The sequence below is a fragment of the Propithecus coquereli genome, unplaced genomic scaffold (genome assembly GCF_000956105.1).
Source record: "Propithecus coquereli isolate 6110/MARCELLA unplaced genomic scaffold, Pcoq_1.0 Scaffold66, whole genome shotgun sequence".
In the NCBI taxonomy this organism is placed as follows: Eukaryota; Metazoa; Chordata; class Mammalia; order Primates; family Indriidae; genus Propithecus; species Propithecus coquereli.
In genome coordinates, this window is record NW_012152618.1 from 8,109,613 (window position 1) to 8,124,732 (window position 15,120).

A 15,120-nucleotide genomic window follows, 5' to 3' on the forward strand; every position below is an offset into this window, starting at 1 on the left:
GTGTCTTTGCATCTCCTCCCCTCCCCTCATGTGTCCTTTTCTCTTCAGATCAATATTTACCGAGCGTGCCAGACTCGTGAGGACACGCATCCCGCCTGTGTGCAGGCTGCACGGTGCTTCAGGAGGTGGCCGGGCAGGGGGCCTCTTTCGAGGGTGGCGTGCTGGAGCCTTCTTTTTAAAACACAATATTTATATATATTCATATACTTGTTTATATGTTTATGTATTTATGTATAATATCTATGTTTGTTTATTTATTTATTTATTTATTTTTTTGAGACAGAGTCTCACTTTGTTGCCCTGGCTAGAGTGAGTGCTGTGGCGTTAGCCTAGCTCACAGCAACCTCAGACTCCTGGGCTCAAGCAATCCTCCTGCCTCAGCCTCCCGAGTAGCTGGGACAACAGGCATGCACCACCATGCCCGGCTAATTTTTTTTCTATATATTTTTAGTTGTCCAGATAATTTCTTTCTATTTTTTTTTTAGTAGAGACGGAGTCTCGCTCTTGCTCAGGCTGATCTCGAACTCCTGAGCTCAAACAATCCGCCCGCCTCGGCCTCCCAGAGTGCTAGGATTACAGGCGTGAGCCACCACGCCCGGCCTATCTATGTTTATTTTTAAGTGTGTGTGTGTACATGCGTGCATGTATGTACGTGTGCGCATACATATAGCTGTAGACATACTTTCTTCCCCCCTGGACGGAGATGTACCGCAGACTGGCAGGCGGTACTCCTAATTGATGTGTATAGACATGTATATTTTAATTTTTAAAATTTATATACTGATATGTATTTATGTAGGTTGTATATTTCTCAAAATATACATTTGTGTGTGCATATTATATTTCTAGCTATGTCTTTGTTTGTGCCCTGTGTGCGTGAGACACCCAGATGGACAGACTGCGCCACACCGGCTCTCGGGAGCAGGGATTCTCCGGGAATCTGCTGTTCTTGTATTCCATGAGGACCCACCGAGTGTTGCCCCTCTGACCTAGTGTGGAGACCCAGGGCTGCGCTTTGCACGCGAGTGTCGGGGTCGTTTGTTCCCTTTGTGTTGGGGAGGAGACGCACTCCCATGGTGGGAGAGGGCAGAGAGCTGGCTGCAGAAGCCCAGGGGACCCAGTAGTAGCAAGTGGCTGGAGTGCCTTGAGGGTGGAGGGAAGGCCGTGGCATTGGGTGTGGTGAGAGCCTCGGGCAAGGGCCCAGCTTGGGCAAATGCAGCTGTTCCCCTGTGGAGTCGGGATGTGGTGGTGGGTTGTAAGAACTCCACCTGTCTTTGGATTTCAGGTCCAACCCGAAAGATGCCCCCCAGCGCCAGTGCCGTGGACTTCTTCCAGCTCTTTGTCCCCGACAACGTCCTCAAGAACATGGTGGTGCAGACAAACATGTACGCCAAGAAGTTCCAGGAGCGGTTTGGGAGCGACGGGGCCTGGGTGGAGGTGACGCTGACGGAGATGAAGGCGTTCCTGGGCTACATGATCTCCACCAGCATCTCCCACTGCGAGTCCGTCCTCAGCATCTGGAGCGGTGGCTTCTACAGCAACCAGAGCCTCGCCCTCGTCATGAGCCAGGCGCGCTTCGAGAAGATCCTCAAGTACTTCCACGTCGTGGCCTTCCGCTCCAGCCAGTCCACGCACGGGCTCTACAAGGTCCAGCCCTTCCTCGACTCCCTTCAGCACAGCTTCGACGCTTCCTTCAGGCCTTCCCAAACCCAGGTGAGGCCAGCCGCAGGGTCAGAGCTCGGCAAGGTGCCCTTGGGCTCACTCCCGTGGGTCACCGTGGCTGGTGGCAGGGCGTTGGGGCGTCCCTTCCCACCCTGCCTGTCCTCTAAAGTCACTTTGCAGTCACCTCTGCTATTCTCCCTTTCTGTCAACCCATCACATCCAAATTAGATTGGAGGGTAACAATAGTAAAAGCTCCATCCCACAGACAAGTCAGAATTCAGTCCTGTTGCTCTGAGATACAGTTTCCCTCCTCTTTTCTCTCCATCCTTCCTCTCCTTTAATTACACTTTCTTTCCAAATTGGGTTTTGCTCAGGCTGATGTTCAATTTCTTATTGTATTTTCTGAGTATGTCCTCACCTGTTGGTGGTGAATAGGGGCTAGAAGCCTCCTGGGAGGCAGAGAGGGTGAGCCTGGAATTTAAATGTTTCTCAGGCAATCAGGGGTTACTCATGTGCCCTTGGCCACGCGGGGTGGAGCCTTTGAAAGAGGGTTTGGAAGAGCCCCGGACTTCACTGTTATGGTCCCTAACACCGTCCCCAACATCCTTGACGATTCCAGAAAGTGGCGGCCCTGGTTGCTCTCAGCTCCTTCCTGCCTGTACCTGTGGGAGTCGCACCACCTGCAGTCCCACCGTGCTGAGACAGAATTCCAGAATCCTCCTCAAAATTGCTCTACTGGTCTAGCAAACTAAGGAGCTGGCTAATTTCTAGAGATTTCTCTAACCAAAACCAGGACGTTCTTAGCCACATTAGCCCAGTTTCTTTTGCCCTGTTCTATGTGGACCGAGACGTCAATGTCACTTTTATTTGTGTATTTAAAGACCCATCAGTCCGTCTTTTCACCTTGTGCTTTTGCTTTAAGGATCTTCTAAATACAACTACAGTTCTTTGCGACGTTCCCTTCTGCGTCCTCTCCCCAACTCTCTAGACGGTGCCTCTTCCCCACACAGCTGCAAACCGCAGGGTTTTTCTGGAGGTGCAGATCGCCAAATTTCAGGTCTGTGGGAGCCTTTAAACTATGTCTGAATAGTTCTCCCTGCTGTTCCGTGCACCTGCCGGGCTCATTATGACTTCCAGGTGTCTGCAGCACGCTTTCTGGCCCTAGGATGCTTTTTCCTCTTCTCTCTGCTTTGCAAGTTTACCCAGCCCCTGGGGCCCAGTGTAAGGCCCGCATTACCGTGTTTTTTGAATCCCCCCCCCAACTATTTACACAGGGTAGCCACACACCATTGTGTCTCATCTACCTGTGTGTCACTTACTTTCCTAACAAGAGGTGGAGACTTCTGGGGACAGGAGCCCTGCCTTATAACAGGCCCTGTGATACCAAGGACAAACCTGGGCACGTCATTTTTTGTTTCACCGGATACTTACTTGGTTGAAAATGAACCAAATCAGAGGCATGTTGGCTGACACAAGGAAAAAAAACACACATTCTGACCATCCTTGGGGTCACATGTTTGAAGAGCTGCTGCAGAAGGCTCTAGGCTCACTGTGCCTCAGTATCTCTCAAGAATCAACAACTAGCTACTTGGATGGTTGCTATTTAACAGCCTGGAGATCGGGCTGCCGAAGATCCTTCCAGCTCCAAGCCGAGGCAGGCCTCACGTCTGTCCCGTGCCTCCTGTATGTGCCGAGCCCGTGCTGTTTATGTATCCTGGAACACAGGGTCGTGAAGATCCCAGTGAGAAACAAATGCCATGCTCTAGAAGTGCAGGTGAAGAGGACTGAGCATAGGCACCACTGCCAGGGGTGTGGTCGGGTTAAGGGAGATCAGGAGGGGGGTGCAGCACGCAGGCCAGCTGCAGCAGGAAGCCCACGGCACCTGTGGGCCAGGGGGAGGGAGGGAGCCACATAGGATCAGAGAAGGCTGTATCCTGGGGAGAGACCTGGGGACCAGCAGGCAGGGAGTAGGAATAGATGCCCTCACCTCACTCTCACTCTGTGACCTTTTGCTGATGCCGCTGATTGGCCCCCAAGCCAGCAGCTAGAGGCAAGGGAGCTGGCCGGGCAGGTGGTAACACTTGGCCTCCAGGCCATGGCACAGGAGCAGAGTGGTAAGAAGTGGCCCTAGGGGATAAACAGAAAATACCAGGTACACCCCAGTGCACCCCATCCCACAGCCTGGGGCACAAGGCCTATTGTCCCAGCTCAAGTCAGTGGGTAGGGAGCAGGATAAATCAAAGGAGAAGAAACCATAACTGCAGCGTGCGGTTGGATGTTTAAGGTGGCTAGGGCTTCGTGGTTCCTGGGGCTTCCTGCAAGGCACCCGTGCCCCGTCCTCCCCTGGAGCAGTGCCTGACCCTGTCTGCTGAGGGACGCTCCAGCCTTCCCTTGGCTGCCAGCATCGGCCACGAGCTGCCTGGCTCCTGCGTCTTTGCTTTTCTCAGAGACATACCTGCTCCTTAGAGAAGGAAGAGGGTTCTTGTCTTGATCCTTGATTGGAGAAGCGAGAAGCGCTAAAGGTTTCCTGGTTTCCCAGCTCTACGCACCTGTGGAAGTCCCCGTTTGGGCTCTGGAACTTTCAATTCAAAGAGAAGCGGTGGTGTGGTTATAAGTTGCCGCTGGCTGCCGCACACCTCAGGGTTCCCCGGAGAGTCTTCATTCCTGCCTGTCAGTACCAGGAACCGGAGAGTCTTCATTCCTGCCTGTTGGTACCAGTTCTGACGATTCTTCTCCCATTTTTCTCATCGGATATGCGCGGGTAGATTTGCTGCAGACTCCCAGGGACTGCTCTGCACCCCGTCCTCTTATGCCGCCTCTCTGCACCCCACCCCACACGTGCACCCTCGGCCCTACAATCCCAGCAAATGTGGCCCTTAGGGATGAGTTTAGTTTTCCAAAGTCTTCAGAGGACTCCCAGGATCTGACAGTAACCAGAGCAGCCGTGTGTGTGTGTGTGTGTGTGTGTGTGTGTGTGTGTGTGTTTTACACAAATACAAAATGGGAAGGCTCTACACTTCCTCAAAAGTAGAGCCAGATTTATTAGAGAAATATTTTGGGGAGGGATTATGCAAAAAAGTAAATGGATGTTTTGTCTTTCCCCATCTTACATACCACCTGCCACACCCCAGATAGCTCGTCACGCAGAAGGGGACTGGGGACATCCCACTGGGTAACATAGAAATGCTGACCAGCCTACAGCCTTGAGGAGACAAAGTGGCTTCTCTGGCACTCGTGGTCTCCGGAGCCTTGGGGAGCATGCTGTGGCTGCGTTTAGTGACAGCCCCTTCACGGTTCATCTAATGATGACAGAAGAGGGAAAACACATCACTGAGGGTTGGAAATCCTTGCTGGCCTTTTTGCTTTGATGAGACATGTGATTAAATATAAATTTGTACCTGATGATCTGTTCAGCAGAAACGGAGCAGAGGTGTGCGCTGTTTCTGAAGAGGAGGACGGGAGAAGGCAGTTGCGTTTACCATGGCCTCAGAGGAGGAAGAGTAGGATGCAGGTTTTTGGTAGGGATGGTTGGGCAGGGAAGGGGCAGGCAGGAAGGATCTCTTTAGGCCGCGCTTTCCCTTCCCCATCTGCTCCCATTCCCCCTCCATGTGTGGGGCTTGTCCAAATGGAGCTTTGAATGTCATATGAGCTACCAAGAGCCAGCGAGTGCCAAACGCCAGGCATGAGGGCCCGGGAGGCGCTGCAGCCAGGCCAGCCCCCCAGCCCTCCCTTCCTGAGCACAAGATGGGAGGCCAGACATAATGTCCCCATGCTTCCAACGATAAAACTGAAGGGGGCAAGGATACACAGCTAAGACTGAACCATACAGCTGTTATTTTTTAAAAATGGAACTCAAAGTATTGTGAACAGAAGAATGGAAGGATGCTGTCCACATCACAAGTGGTAAGTATCACCCTCTGCTCTGTCCTTGGAAGACCGTGTTCTGACCTCACCTGGGAGCTTGCTGGAAACTCACAATCTCAGGTGCTGCCCCAAACCTGCTGAATCAGAATCCACATTTTAGCAAGATCCACAGGTGATTAGTTTGTTCAAACGTTTTCTGTAAATGGCCAGATAGTATTTTAGACTTTGTATGGGCCATATGACCTCTGCTATATCTTGTCACTTCTGTCATGGTAGCCCCACAGCAGCCATAGATAAGGTGTAAACAAAGGCACAGGCAGTGTTCTGGTAAAACTTCACTTACGAGACAGGAGGTGGCCAGACTCGGCCGTGGTTTGCTGACCCCTGATCTAGTGCATCACGTAGAGCTCTTGAATCACATCATTTCCTAAACGCTGTATTTCAGTTTGCTACGGATATACACTCCAATCCATAATTAAGCTTGAAATAGGATTAGGGAGGGGACTATAGCACATTCCTAAAACTTACTGGAAAATCTCGCAAAAAAGCTTTAGCCTGAAGAAATAAAACTTTGACGCCCCTTGGAGCCTATTTTTATTATGCCATTTCTTTTTACTTTGTTGTCTCGTCATTGAAAAAGTCATGTAGCCATGTTGTCAAGAAGTTGAAACAGATAAATTTGAAACTCGCCCTGGGGGTCTTGTCAGAAAGGACAGGACACCCAGAGGGGAGCCGGAGCCGCGTGTCGCAGCGAGGCCACGGGAACTGGGTCATCTGCCAAATGGTTTCTGGAAGGAGAATGTTCAGCCTGGGAAAGGGAGGCTGTGAGCCGACATGAGAGCTGTCTCGGAAATCTTTTAAACAGTATGTTTCATTGTTTCTCTCAGGGAGACGCCAGGTCAATAGGCTTCAGTGAAATACAGGTAAATTTGAATCGGTGCGGGAAAGAACTTTCTAGCAGCTGGAGCTGCCCATCAGTGGAAAGGGCTTCCTTGAAACGAAGCAGGTGCCCACTGCTGGACGTGTCCAGCCAGAGGACCCCTGCAGAGGTCCCACTACCAAGTGAGAGTCAGACTAGGTACATTAGGCCAATAACAACAACAACAATAATAATTTCCATTGAGAGTATCCGCCGTATGCCAGGGCCGGTGCTAAGTACTTTGCGTACGGTTTCTTACTGACTCCTCCCTAAAACATCAGTGTAGATATTGATAGGTAAGGAGAGCCAGGACCAGAGAGGTAAAGTAACTTAATTAAAGTTGCACAGCTGCTCAAAGTCAGAGATTGGATTGGGGCTCACCCTGCCTTTCATTAGAGCCTCTGCTTTTTCCCTCCTGGCAGGTGCTACATGAACCCCTGATCGACGAGGACCCCGTGTTCATTGCCACGTGCACAGAGCGTGAGCTGCGCAAGAGGAAAAAGCGGAAATTCAGCCTCTGGGTCAGACAGTGCTCTTCCACTGGCTTCATCATCCAGGTGAGCCCTGGGCTGGGCCAGGGAGGGTCAGGGAAGGCAGTCAGGGGACCTTGGGCCCATTCGGTGACCAAGAACTTGGTCACTTGGCCTTTTGCTGTGTGTCAAAGTCTACCCAGATGCGCCAGCGGGGGCTGGGGCTGGGCTGCCGCTTTTCCCCCCACCCCAATCCCTCCCCATCCTTCAAGGCAGCTGGGTAGCCATCCCTGGAGAGGCCACTGCCATGATCGGCTGTGTCCCCTGCATGTTCCTTCTCCACTCTCCAGCCCATCTCGGTAAACGACTCATCAAGGCTCGGGTCCTAACAGTGTTGGCCAGAGGCGTCACCCAAACATACAGTCATTGGAAGTGACTGGAGGCTGTCCCTCAAGACTGTGGACTTGTGGCTTTGAGACTTGTGGCCTGGAAGTCCCTCCCCACACCCCACCCCTGCCAGGAGTCAGCCCTACCTTCCACTGTCCAGGATGCCTTCTTCCCAGCCACTAACAGCCAGCTGTGAAATGTGCTGTCCCCGGAGCATGTGCCTGAGTCATCGGCCCTTTGAGCGGGCGGGCGGGCGGCAGACTTGGGCGCGTGTTTTAGAAGAGGTCCCCGAGCTCAGCTCCAGAAAAAGCATCAGATGTTGAGCTGCCCGGAGCAGTGGGGCACACAAAAGGAGAGGTGGGAAGGTGGAAAGCAGAGTGTGGCACCTAGGCGACATCTCTCTGCCTGAGCTGGTTTCTCACGCGTGCTGCTCGGGGACACTGCTCTCACTGGACAGGCAGGCCGGCCCTGTGGTGATGGCCGACCCCACTCGCTGCTCCTGCTTGGCAGCCCCGGGACCGAAGGTGCAGGGTTTTTGCTCTTCCTTCTTCCCTGAGCCAGAGAAGGAGTCGCGGGAAGAGCGTCTGCTCACCGCATCGGAGCACAGCAGGGACGTGACGCGCCGCGCCCCAGGTTTGCCTGCCCTCGGCAGCGCCGTCCCAGCCTCCTCCTGTGTGTCAGGGGCCTCCGGGCCGGGCTGGGGCCAGGATCTCCAGCAGACCCTGGGGCTCTGCTTGTGCGTAGATTTTGGGGAGTTGCCACAATGAGGTTCGCTCACCCTTGGATGTACAGCCTGGGCCCCGGCATTCTCCAGGGGCCTCTGCCACTTCCGTGGTGTCCTCGGCGATGTACCCGTAGGGTACAAATGTGTCAGTTCATCTTATATAAGCCCTGCCCAGGCACATTCGTTCGTTCTTTCAGTAAATATTAACGGAGTCCCCGTTACCTGCAAGCATTGTGCCCAGCACCCAGCTTGTGAATAAACGTTCGCCCGCGGGTTCTGTGTGCCTCTGACACCATTTCCTTTTCACCCCAAAGTTGGTGAGTACCTGGAAATCATGTCCATTCCCTGGCCAGGCCACAAGTCTCTTTCAGTACAGGTCCTTTCCCTCTTGTATAAAATCGATAAAACCCCCATCTATGAGAAGTTTGGGCTGGCATCTCGAAATTTCCTTTTACTTCTAAGGCTCTGTGATTCTAGGAGGCTTTGCGGCAGAAGAGGGGTTGTTTTTAGAAGCTAGAATTGAAGCTGGCAGCTCCCAGTCAAAGCAGTCTAGCGTCCCCGTCGCCAGGGGCGGCTCAGACGCACGAGGGAAGGCAGCAGTTCCCCTCCAGTGACAGGCTGAGCGAGAGCTCTCTCAGCCTCCCCTTCCCATCTCTGCTCCTGGGCACACAGCAGGGAAGGGACATCTCTGCCTGTGAGGAGCCACGTGGCCTGGGGACGGCTTCTTTTTAGTGTCCTGTCCCTTCTCCTGGTTCTCCAGCTGCTGATCCTGGTTTGACAGCTTTGGAAGGTCGGGACGGGTGCAGCCGTCCCACCCGAGCTCTCACACCTCCGGCTCCTCCCTTCGCACCACAGCCTGGGGAGACGCAGAGTCCGGGGCATTTAGCCCCATTTCCCACGTGAGGCAGCTTAGGCTCGCAGAGGTTACCTGCAACATAGTGAGACCCTGTCTCATTTTTTTTAAAAAATTAAATCCCAAATGATATTTCTAAGTTTGACCATTCACCTTATTTCCATCTTGGCTTCAAGTGGCTTTTAATTTTTTTTAAAAAATTAAATAATTTTCAAAAGAACTCCAAAACATTTCAGTTTCAATATTTTTATAGATTTAATGCTCTTGAATTCATCTGAAGGGAAATCTCAGAATCAGCACTTAATGCTGCTTCCCCCCGCCCCCGGGGCCCCCAAGCTGCCTCTTCCTCCTCGGCCCCCTGAGCACATCGGCAGTGCCAGCTCCTGCCACTGCTTCCCCGTGGACATGGCCATCCCCTCCATCGCTCCAGATCTTGGCGTCCTTCTCTAGGAACTGAAGGGATGGGATTAGGTACCCAGAGAGGTCCCTGCTGTTGCAAGAGTCCGTGGCCCTCTTTGTAAATGTCACCCTGGGGTTGTATACACAAGGATGTTTTCGGGATTGTACTTTCTCAGATACGTTGAGCTCTTCTAAATGACTTTCCACTGGAGAAGTGCAGCTGCTGGCTGGCTGTGTTCATGGCCCTTTGCCATTCCACTGTGCTGCTCGCTGGAGGTGACGGCTGCCCCACCCCTCCCAGTGCGGAGATTGCCCATATGTTTTGCTTGGCCGCGGGATGCAGGGGTGCGTGAAGGTTGAAGGGTCACGTGCATGGTTATCCTCCTGCGGTTTCACTGCCTTGGCTGTGAGAAAACGCCCAGGCAACATCACCTGAGTTCTGAACACCCAAGAGCTTAGTAAAAGGTTAAAGACTTCGGGTTGTTTTCGTATGTACCATAACCGACCCAGGGGCCTACTGTTACAGTCTGCACAGCTGACCGGATAACTTTCTCCCTGTTACCTCCGTTGCAAACCACGAAGGGCAGTGGTGAGTTTCAGGGGGGACCAAGGTCTTGCTTCAGTTTTGTAGCTTCATCCTGCCAAGACTCTAAACCTTTGACTGGCCCGACTGTGTTCTTGTGAGGTAGGGCCAGAGTGATGATTAGCTCTACATGGAAGATTCTAGATCAAGGGGTAAGTGAGATAGATAAATTCCAAATTGGTCGGTGGTCCCAGAAAAGGTCAGCAGGAAAGTTGAGCAGGAGCTAAGTACAGCCCGTTCACCTTACCTGCTGCTCAGACGGGGTGAATTTATCCCACCAAGGCACCTGGGAGAGAAGGAGGCAAACTGACAGCTGGACAGAGATAATGACGATGATGGCGCTCAGGAGAACACCAGTATAGTAGCCAGGTGCAGTGACTCACGCCTATAGTCCCAGCTACTCAGGAGGCTGAGATGGGAGGACCACTTGGGCTGAGGAGTTCGAGACCAGCCTGGGCAACACAGCAAGACCCTGTCTCATTTAAAAAGAAATATAGAAAAGAAGAACTCCAATATATTTCAATATTTGTATAGGTTTAATGCTCTTGAATTCATGTGAAGGGAAATCTTAGAGTCAGATGAAAGTGGTTCAAAATCTTATGTGATTTAACTAAGAGAATATAGGGAGGTATGTGGTCGGTTGGACATGGGAAGAAGAGATTAACTGTCATTCTGAAAATTAAAGAGGTTAATACCTTCCATTTCTGAGAATGCAAGAAGTAAGGAGTCAGAAGTTTCAAGGAGAAAGAAGTAATCAGATGAGAGCAGACACGGCTTGGAGGCTGCAGAGCAGGAGTCAGATGGTCCCATAAATGCCTCTCCAGTCGGTAAAGTGGCACTGCCTCATCTGTCCCCATATCCCTCTGCCAAGGCTCCTTCCAGCAATCCCTTAACAGAGGCGCCAGCTCGGATTCAGATTGGTGGGCCTCATCTCCCACGCGGCCTTCATAGGGCTCTCCTGCAGGCTGCTTCCCTTAAAAGTCCTTGGATCCAAAACGTGTATCCTGGTGTTTCACCATGCACCAAACTCTCGAAAATGGATCAAAAATATGCACAGATGCTAACGTGTGCCCAAGGCCTACGGGAGCTATCAGACGAGGCCGTCCACGTTACTCTGGGAAGCGGAATACTACCGCATGTGGGACCAGGCCTTGGGGCTTTGACAGGCTGGTCAACTTGATACGGGGAATGGTGGGGACTGGTGTATGGATTGCGTACTATGGGGAATATCCTGTCCTCCAGGAACATGGCTTTTTTTTTTCGTAATAAAATACATACAACATAAAATTTTCCATTTTAACTATTGTTAAGTGTACAATTCAGTGGCATAAGACATTCACATTGTTGTACAGCCATCACCTCCATCCATCTCCAGAACATCTTCATCCCCGCAGACGGGAGCTTATCCCTCAGCTGGGGGATGGTACACTGACATTTGGGGGCAGTCAGTGTCCCACGGATGAAGGCGCCTGCTAGATTTGCCGTCGGCATGGCAGGAGCTCAGAGGAGGGGCTGCCCCGGAGCCTTGGTCTAGTTGAACTCTCTGTGCTGCATCCACCCTGAAGCTTGTCTCATTTCCCTGGGTCAGGTTGGCCACAGTCTCAGCTGCTCCGAGTGCCATGCCTGTGGGGCTCCCAGGGAGGGCAGATGAGTGGCACAGACGGTGCGTGTGCTCCCCAGCCCTGGGCCTATTGCTGTCCATGCGCGTTCCATGCAGGAGCGGTGCTCACGGTCACTTGTAGCACTCCTGGCCCTGCAGGGGTGAGTGCCTATTCTTCATGTGTCGCCTAACCTGGCATTCTCACTCCACCTCCTGGCATCAGCAGGGCTTGGAGGTGTGATGGTTAATTTCATGTGTCACCTTGGCTGGGCCACGGCACCCACTCGTTTGGTCAAACTGCAGTCTAGATGTTGCTGGGAAGGTATTTTTTTTTTAGATGGAATTAACATTTAAATCAGTAGGTTTTGAGTAAAGCAGATTACTCTCTGCTTTACTCAAAAAAAAAAAAAAAAAGTGAGTGGGCCTTATCCAATCAGTTGAAGCCTGTAGGAAAATGATTGGCGTACCCCCTGGAGAGGGAATTCAGCCACAGATGGCCTTCAGACTTGGGCTGCAACTCTTCCCTGGGTCCCACCCCCAGCCTGCTAGGCTTCCTGCAAATTTTGGACTTGGCAGCCTCTATAACTGCATGAGCCAGTGTCTCGGTCTCTTACCCTGCCCACTTCCCTTCCCCCTCCATACATAATACATCTATGCACGCGTACACACATTTCTTCCGTGTGTCAGCGGAAGCCCGGCTACTGCAGAGAAGTTTCCTCTGGCCCACCTGGCTTACGTGCACTTGTTTGCTTTTTGGGTCAGGTTCACTGCTGACCACCCAGGATTCTGAGCTAGAGGGGCTTCTTCAGTGTTGCTTTTGTAAAGCCTAAGGTCTTTCTGTCTTTTATTTTTTTTTTTTTAAGATTTGGAGTCTAAGATCCCTATTTTGAAGGAGTTTACAAAATAGACAAGATAAGCCCTGCACAGTTCTTAACCACGCCTTCCTGGAGTTAACTTTGTGCTTGACACCTCAGGCTGAGAGATACATGGAGCCCACACTGCCTCTCTAGTAGGAGAGACGAGCACATTAAAAATACTCGCCAACACAGTGTGACAAATGCGGTACTAGAGGTGTATGAGCAGAGTATGGCTCAGAAAGGCCCCCAGAGGCATGCACAGCAAGGTGTATGCTATGCCAGAGAAAAACACAGCGGTGAACTCTGTGTTCACTGAGCTCTCGCCACAAGCCAGGCACCAAGACACATCTACTCAACGTCGCACACCCTTTGAGAAGTATGTTGCTGTCCTTATTTTATACATGGGAGAATCAGAGCGCTCGGAGACAAAGTAATTCCCCCCGAATCTCAAGGCTGGTAGGCAGTGAGTAAGGGGCTGGCTCCCCTTCTGCGGCCCTCTGCTCCACCCACGTGCTGCCACCAGGACTCTCTCAGGAGGGAGAAGGAAACAGGTGGCCCTAGCCCTGCCACCCCCACCACACCAGGCTCAGGGCATCGAATGCATGGGCGCCCGAGTGGAAAGTTTCTGGGGCTCCCCTTTGAAGTGTCCATTTCAGGAGGGGCAGGGGGATCCAAGTGATGTATCCACAGTGGGAAATCCTCCAGGCCGGGCAGGCCCCGTTTTTGTCCTACGTGCCCACACCCTGGCACGCGTGGCAATCCCGTGGAGGAGCGTTAGGCTCACAACTCCAGGTTTTAACAGCGTTGGAGAGACAAGAGTAAGCAGGCAGGAGTCATTTGTAAAGCAGGGTTCTGGAAATCCTGAGACATACTTGCTCCTTGGGTTCTCTGTGCGGCCACAGATAACTCCTTGTTTGGCACATCACTGCCGTTTCCAGGTGAGATGCTGCAGTGCACTCGACAGTGTGCAGATGCTCCTCAACTTGCCGTGGGGTTATATCCCGGTAAACCGGTAGGAAGTTGAAAATATTGCAAGTGGAAAGTGCATTTAATACAGCTGGCCTACCGGACATCACAGCGTAGCCCCGCCTGCCTTAAACACCCCCAGCGCACTTGCCGGGGATACAGTCGAGGAGACTCACCAGGCAGCACCGCGCTGGAGGGTGCAGGGTGCTGGTCCTCCTGATCGGGTGGCTCACTGCCGCGGCCAGCACTGCAGCAGAGAATCGTACCACATAGTGCTAGCCCAAGCGAAAAAATCAAAGTTCAAAAGAGTACTGTTTCTACTAAATGTGTATCACTTTTACACTATCATAAAGTCGAAAAATTGTAAGTCAACCATCGTCAAGTCGGGGACCATTGGTACTTGTTCTGTGTCACAGACCGGCTGAGAACTGACCCCAACCCCAACACACCCTCCAGCCTTTTGCCCTATTTGCAGAGGGGGGTGAGCAGGGGAGCCAGCCAAGGTTCCACTCCTGTCCCCTCATGTGTGGGCTCCCCTGCGAGCAGAGGAGCAGTAAAAGGAGAGATTTATACAGAGGATGAAACTTCTGGTGTTGGGGGAAAGTCATGTACTTGGGTGGTTGCCATTCCTTAGTCCGAGATGTCAAGGTCGCTCATCCTAGAAGCCTTGTGACCTTTCTGTGGGCCAAACAGGGACCGTCTCTGGAGAGGCTGCTGTTCAGGCTCTACAATGTCAAGAAGATCGAGAAGCCACTGGGGAAATCGGCCAACAGGTTAGTTAGCGTCTTTCAACCTTCGGTGATTAATGGAACACTGAGATTCTCTGGGGGAGAAGAAAAAGGTCCACTAATTTCTAACGATGGTCTAAAAGAGCAGGTTTCTCCTGTTAGGTTGTGTTGGGCTAGGCGCCTGCCTCCGCAACGTGAGACCCAGGGTTTCCGGCGAGGGTTGGCAGAGGAACAGACGCTGGGCAGGTGCCCGGAGCTGACCTGTCTTCTGAGGGCTGGTGGCTGTTGTGCCGTGGAGAGGCAGAGCGATTCTGAACGGCACGCCTGCTCGGTGCAAGAAGGGCTTCGGGTTCACTGCCTGAACTGGCATTCTGCGGAGTGAGCGGGCTTCAGAAGGGAGAACTCGAGATGGAAACTCAGCAAAGGACCCCTGCTTCCTGCCCGCCGCGGGCATCGTGGACGGTCTGTGAGGGGCGCCCTGAAGGAGGTCCACACACCCCGTGTTGGCAAACTAGCTGATCTGGAAGCCCCTTTCCTCTCTGCAGTCTAGTCTGTGGATCTTGACAGCGTCCGGTGTTCAGGAAAGGATGGTTCGCAGAGGCTCTGCCGTGTGCCAGGCGTCGTGCTTAAGCACTGCATGTGTATTACTCGCTTTCCCCTCACAATGGCCTTCTGAGGTCAGTAATGTCACTGCCCCCGTGTCTCAGTGAGGAAACCGAGGCACAGAGAGGTTGACTCCCTTGCCGAGGTCATGTGTGTAGAGCAGGAGCCCTGGGGTTAAACCAGCCTTTCCTGCCCCCGACGCCCTCCTGACCACTCGTCTGTGCTGTCTCCCGAAGGCAGAAGCTTTTCTCAGTTTAACCAAAATCCAGACATTTCTTTCTCATCCAGCTTGACTGCTGGTAGGACAGTGTTCTAGCATCAGTGGTCACTCATTTCTCTTCTTTTGAGACATAGAGGGCTGTCTGGAAGTATCCAGCCATTGCTGATGTAATGAGACGGTTACATGGCTGGATACTTTCCGGACAACCTCGTACTTATTATTTAGTGAAGTTGCACAACAGGGGTTTTTCCCCCCTTATTCAACTTTTAATCTTTTTTTTTTTTA

The 15,120-nt window shown here is 52.2% G+C and overlaps 1 protein-coding gene across 1 annotated transcript in view; it reads left to right on the top strand.

Moving 5' to 3' along the window:
* Positions 1–15,120, top strand: part of PGBD5 (piggyBac transposable element derived 5) — an 86,850-nt gene that overhangs the window by 54,658 nt on the left and 17,072 nt on the right. The window contains exons 2-3 of the mRNA XM_012660203.1: positions 1,286–1,713; positions 6,868–7,002. Coding sequence (XP_012515657.1) covers positions 1,286–1,713; positions 6,868–7,002 — 563 coding nt within the window. The remainder of the gene's footprint in view (positions 1–1,285; positions 1,714–6,867; positions 7,003–15,120) is intronic.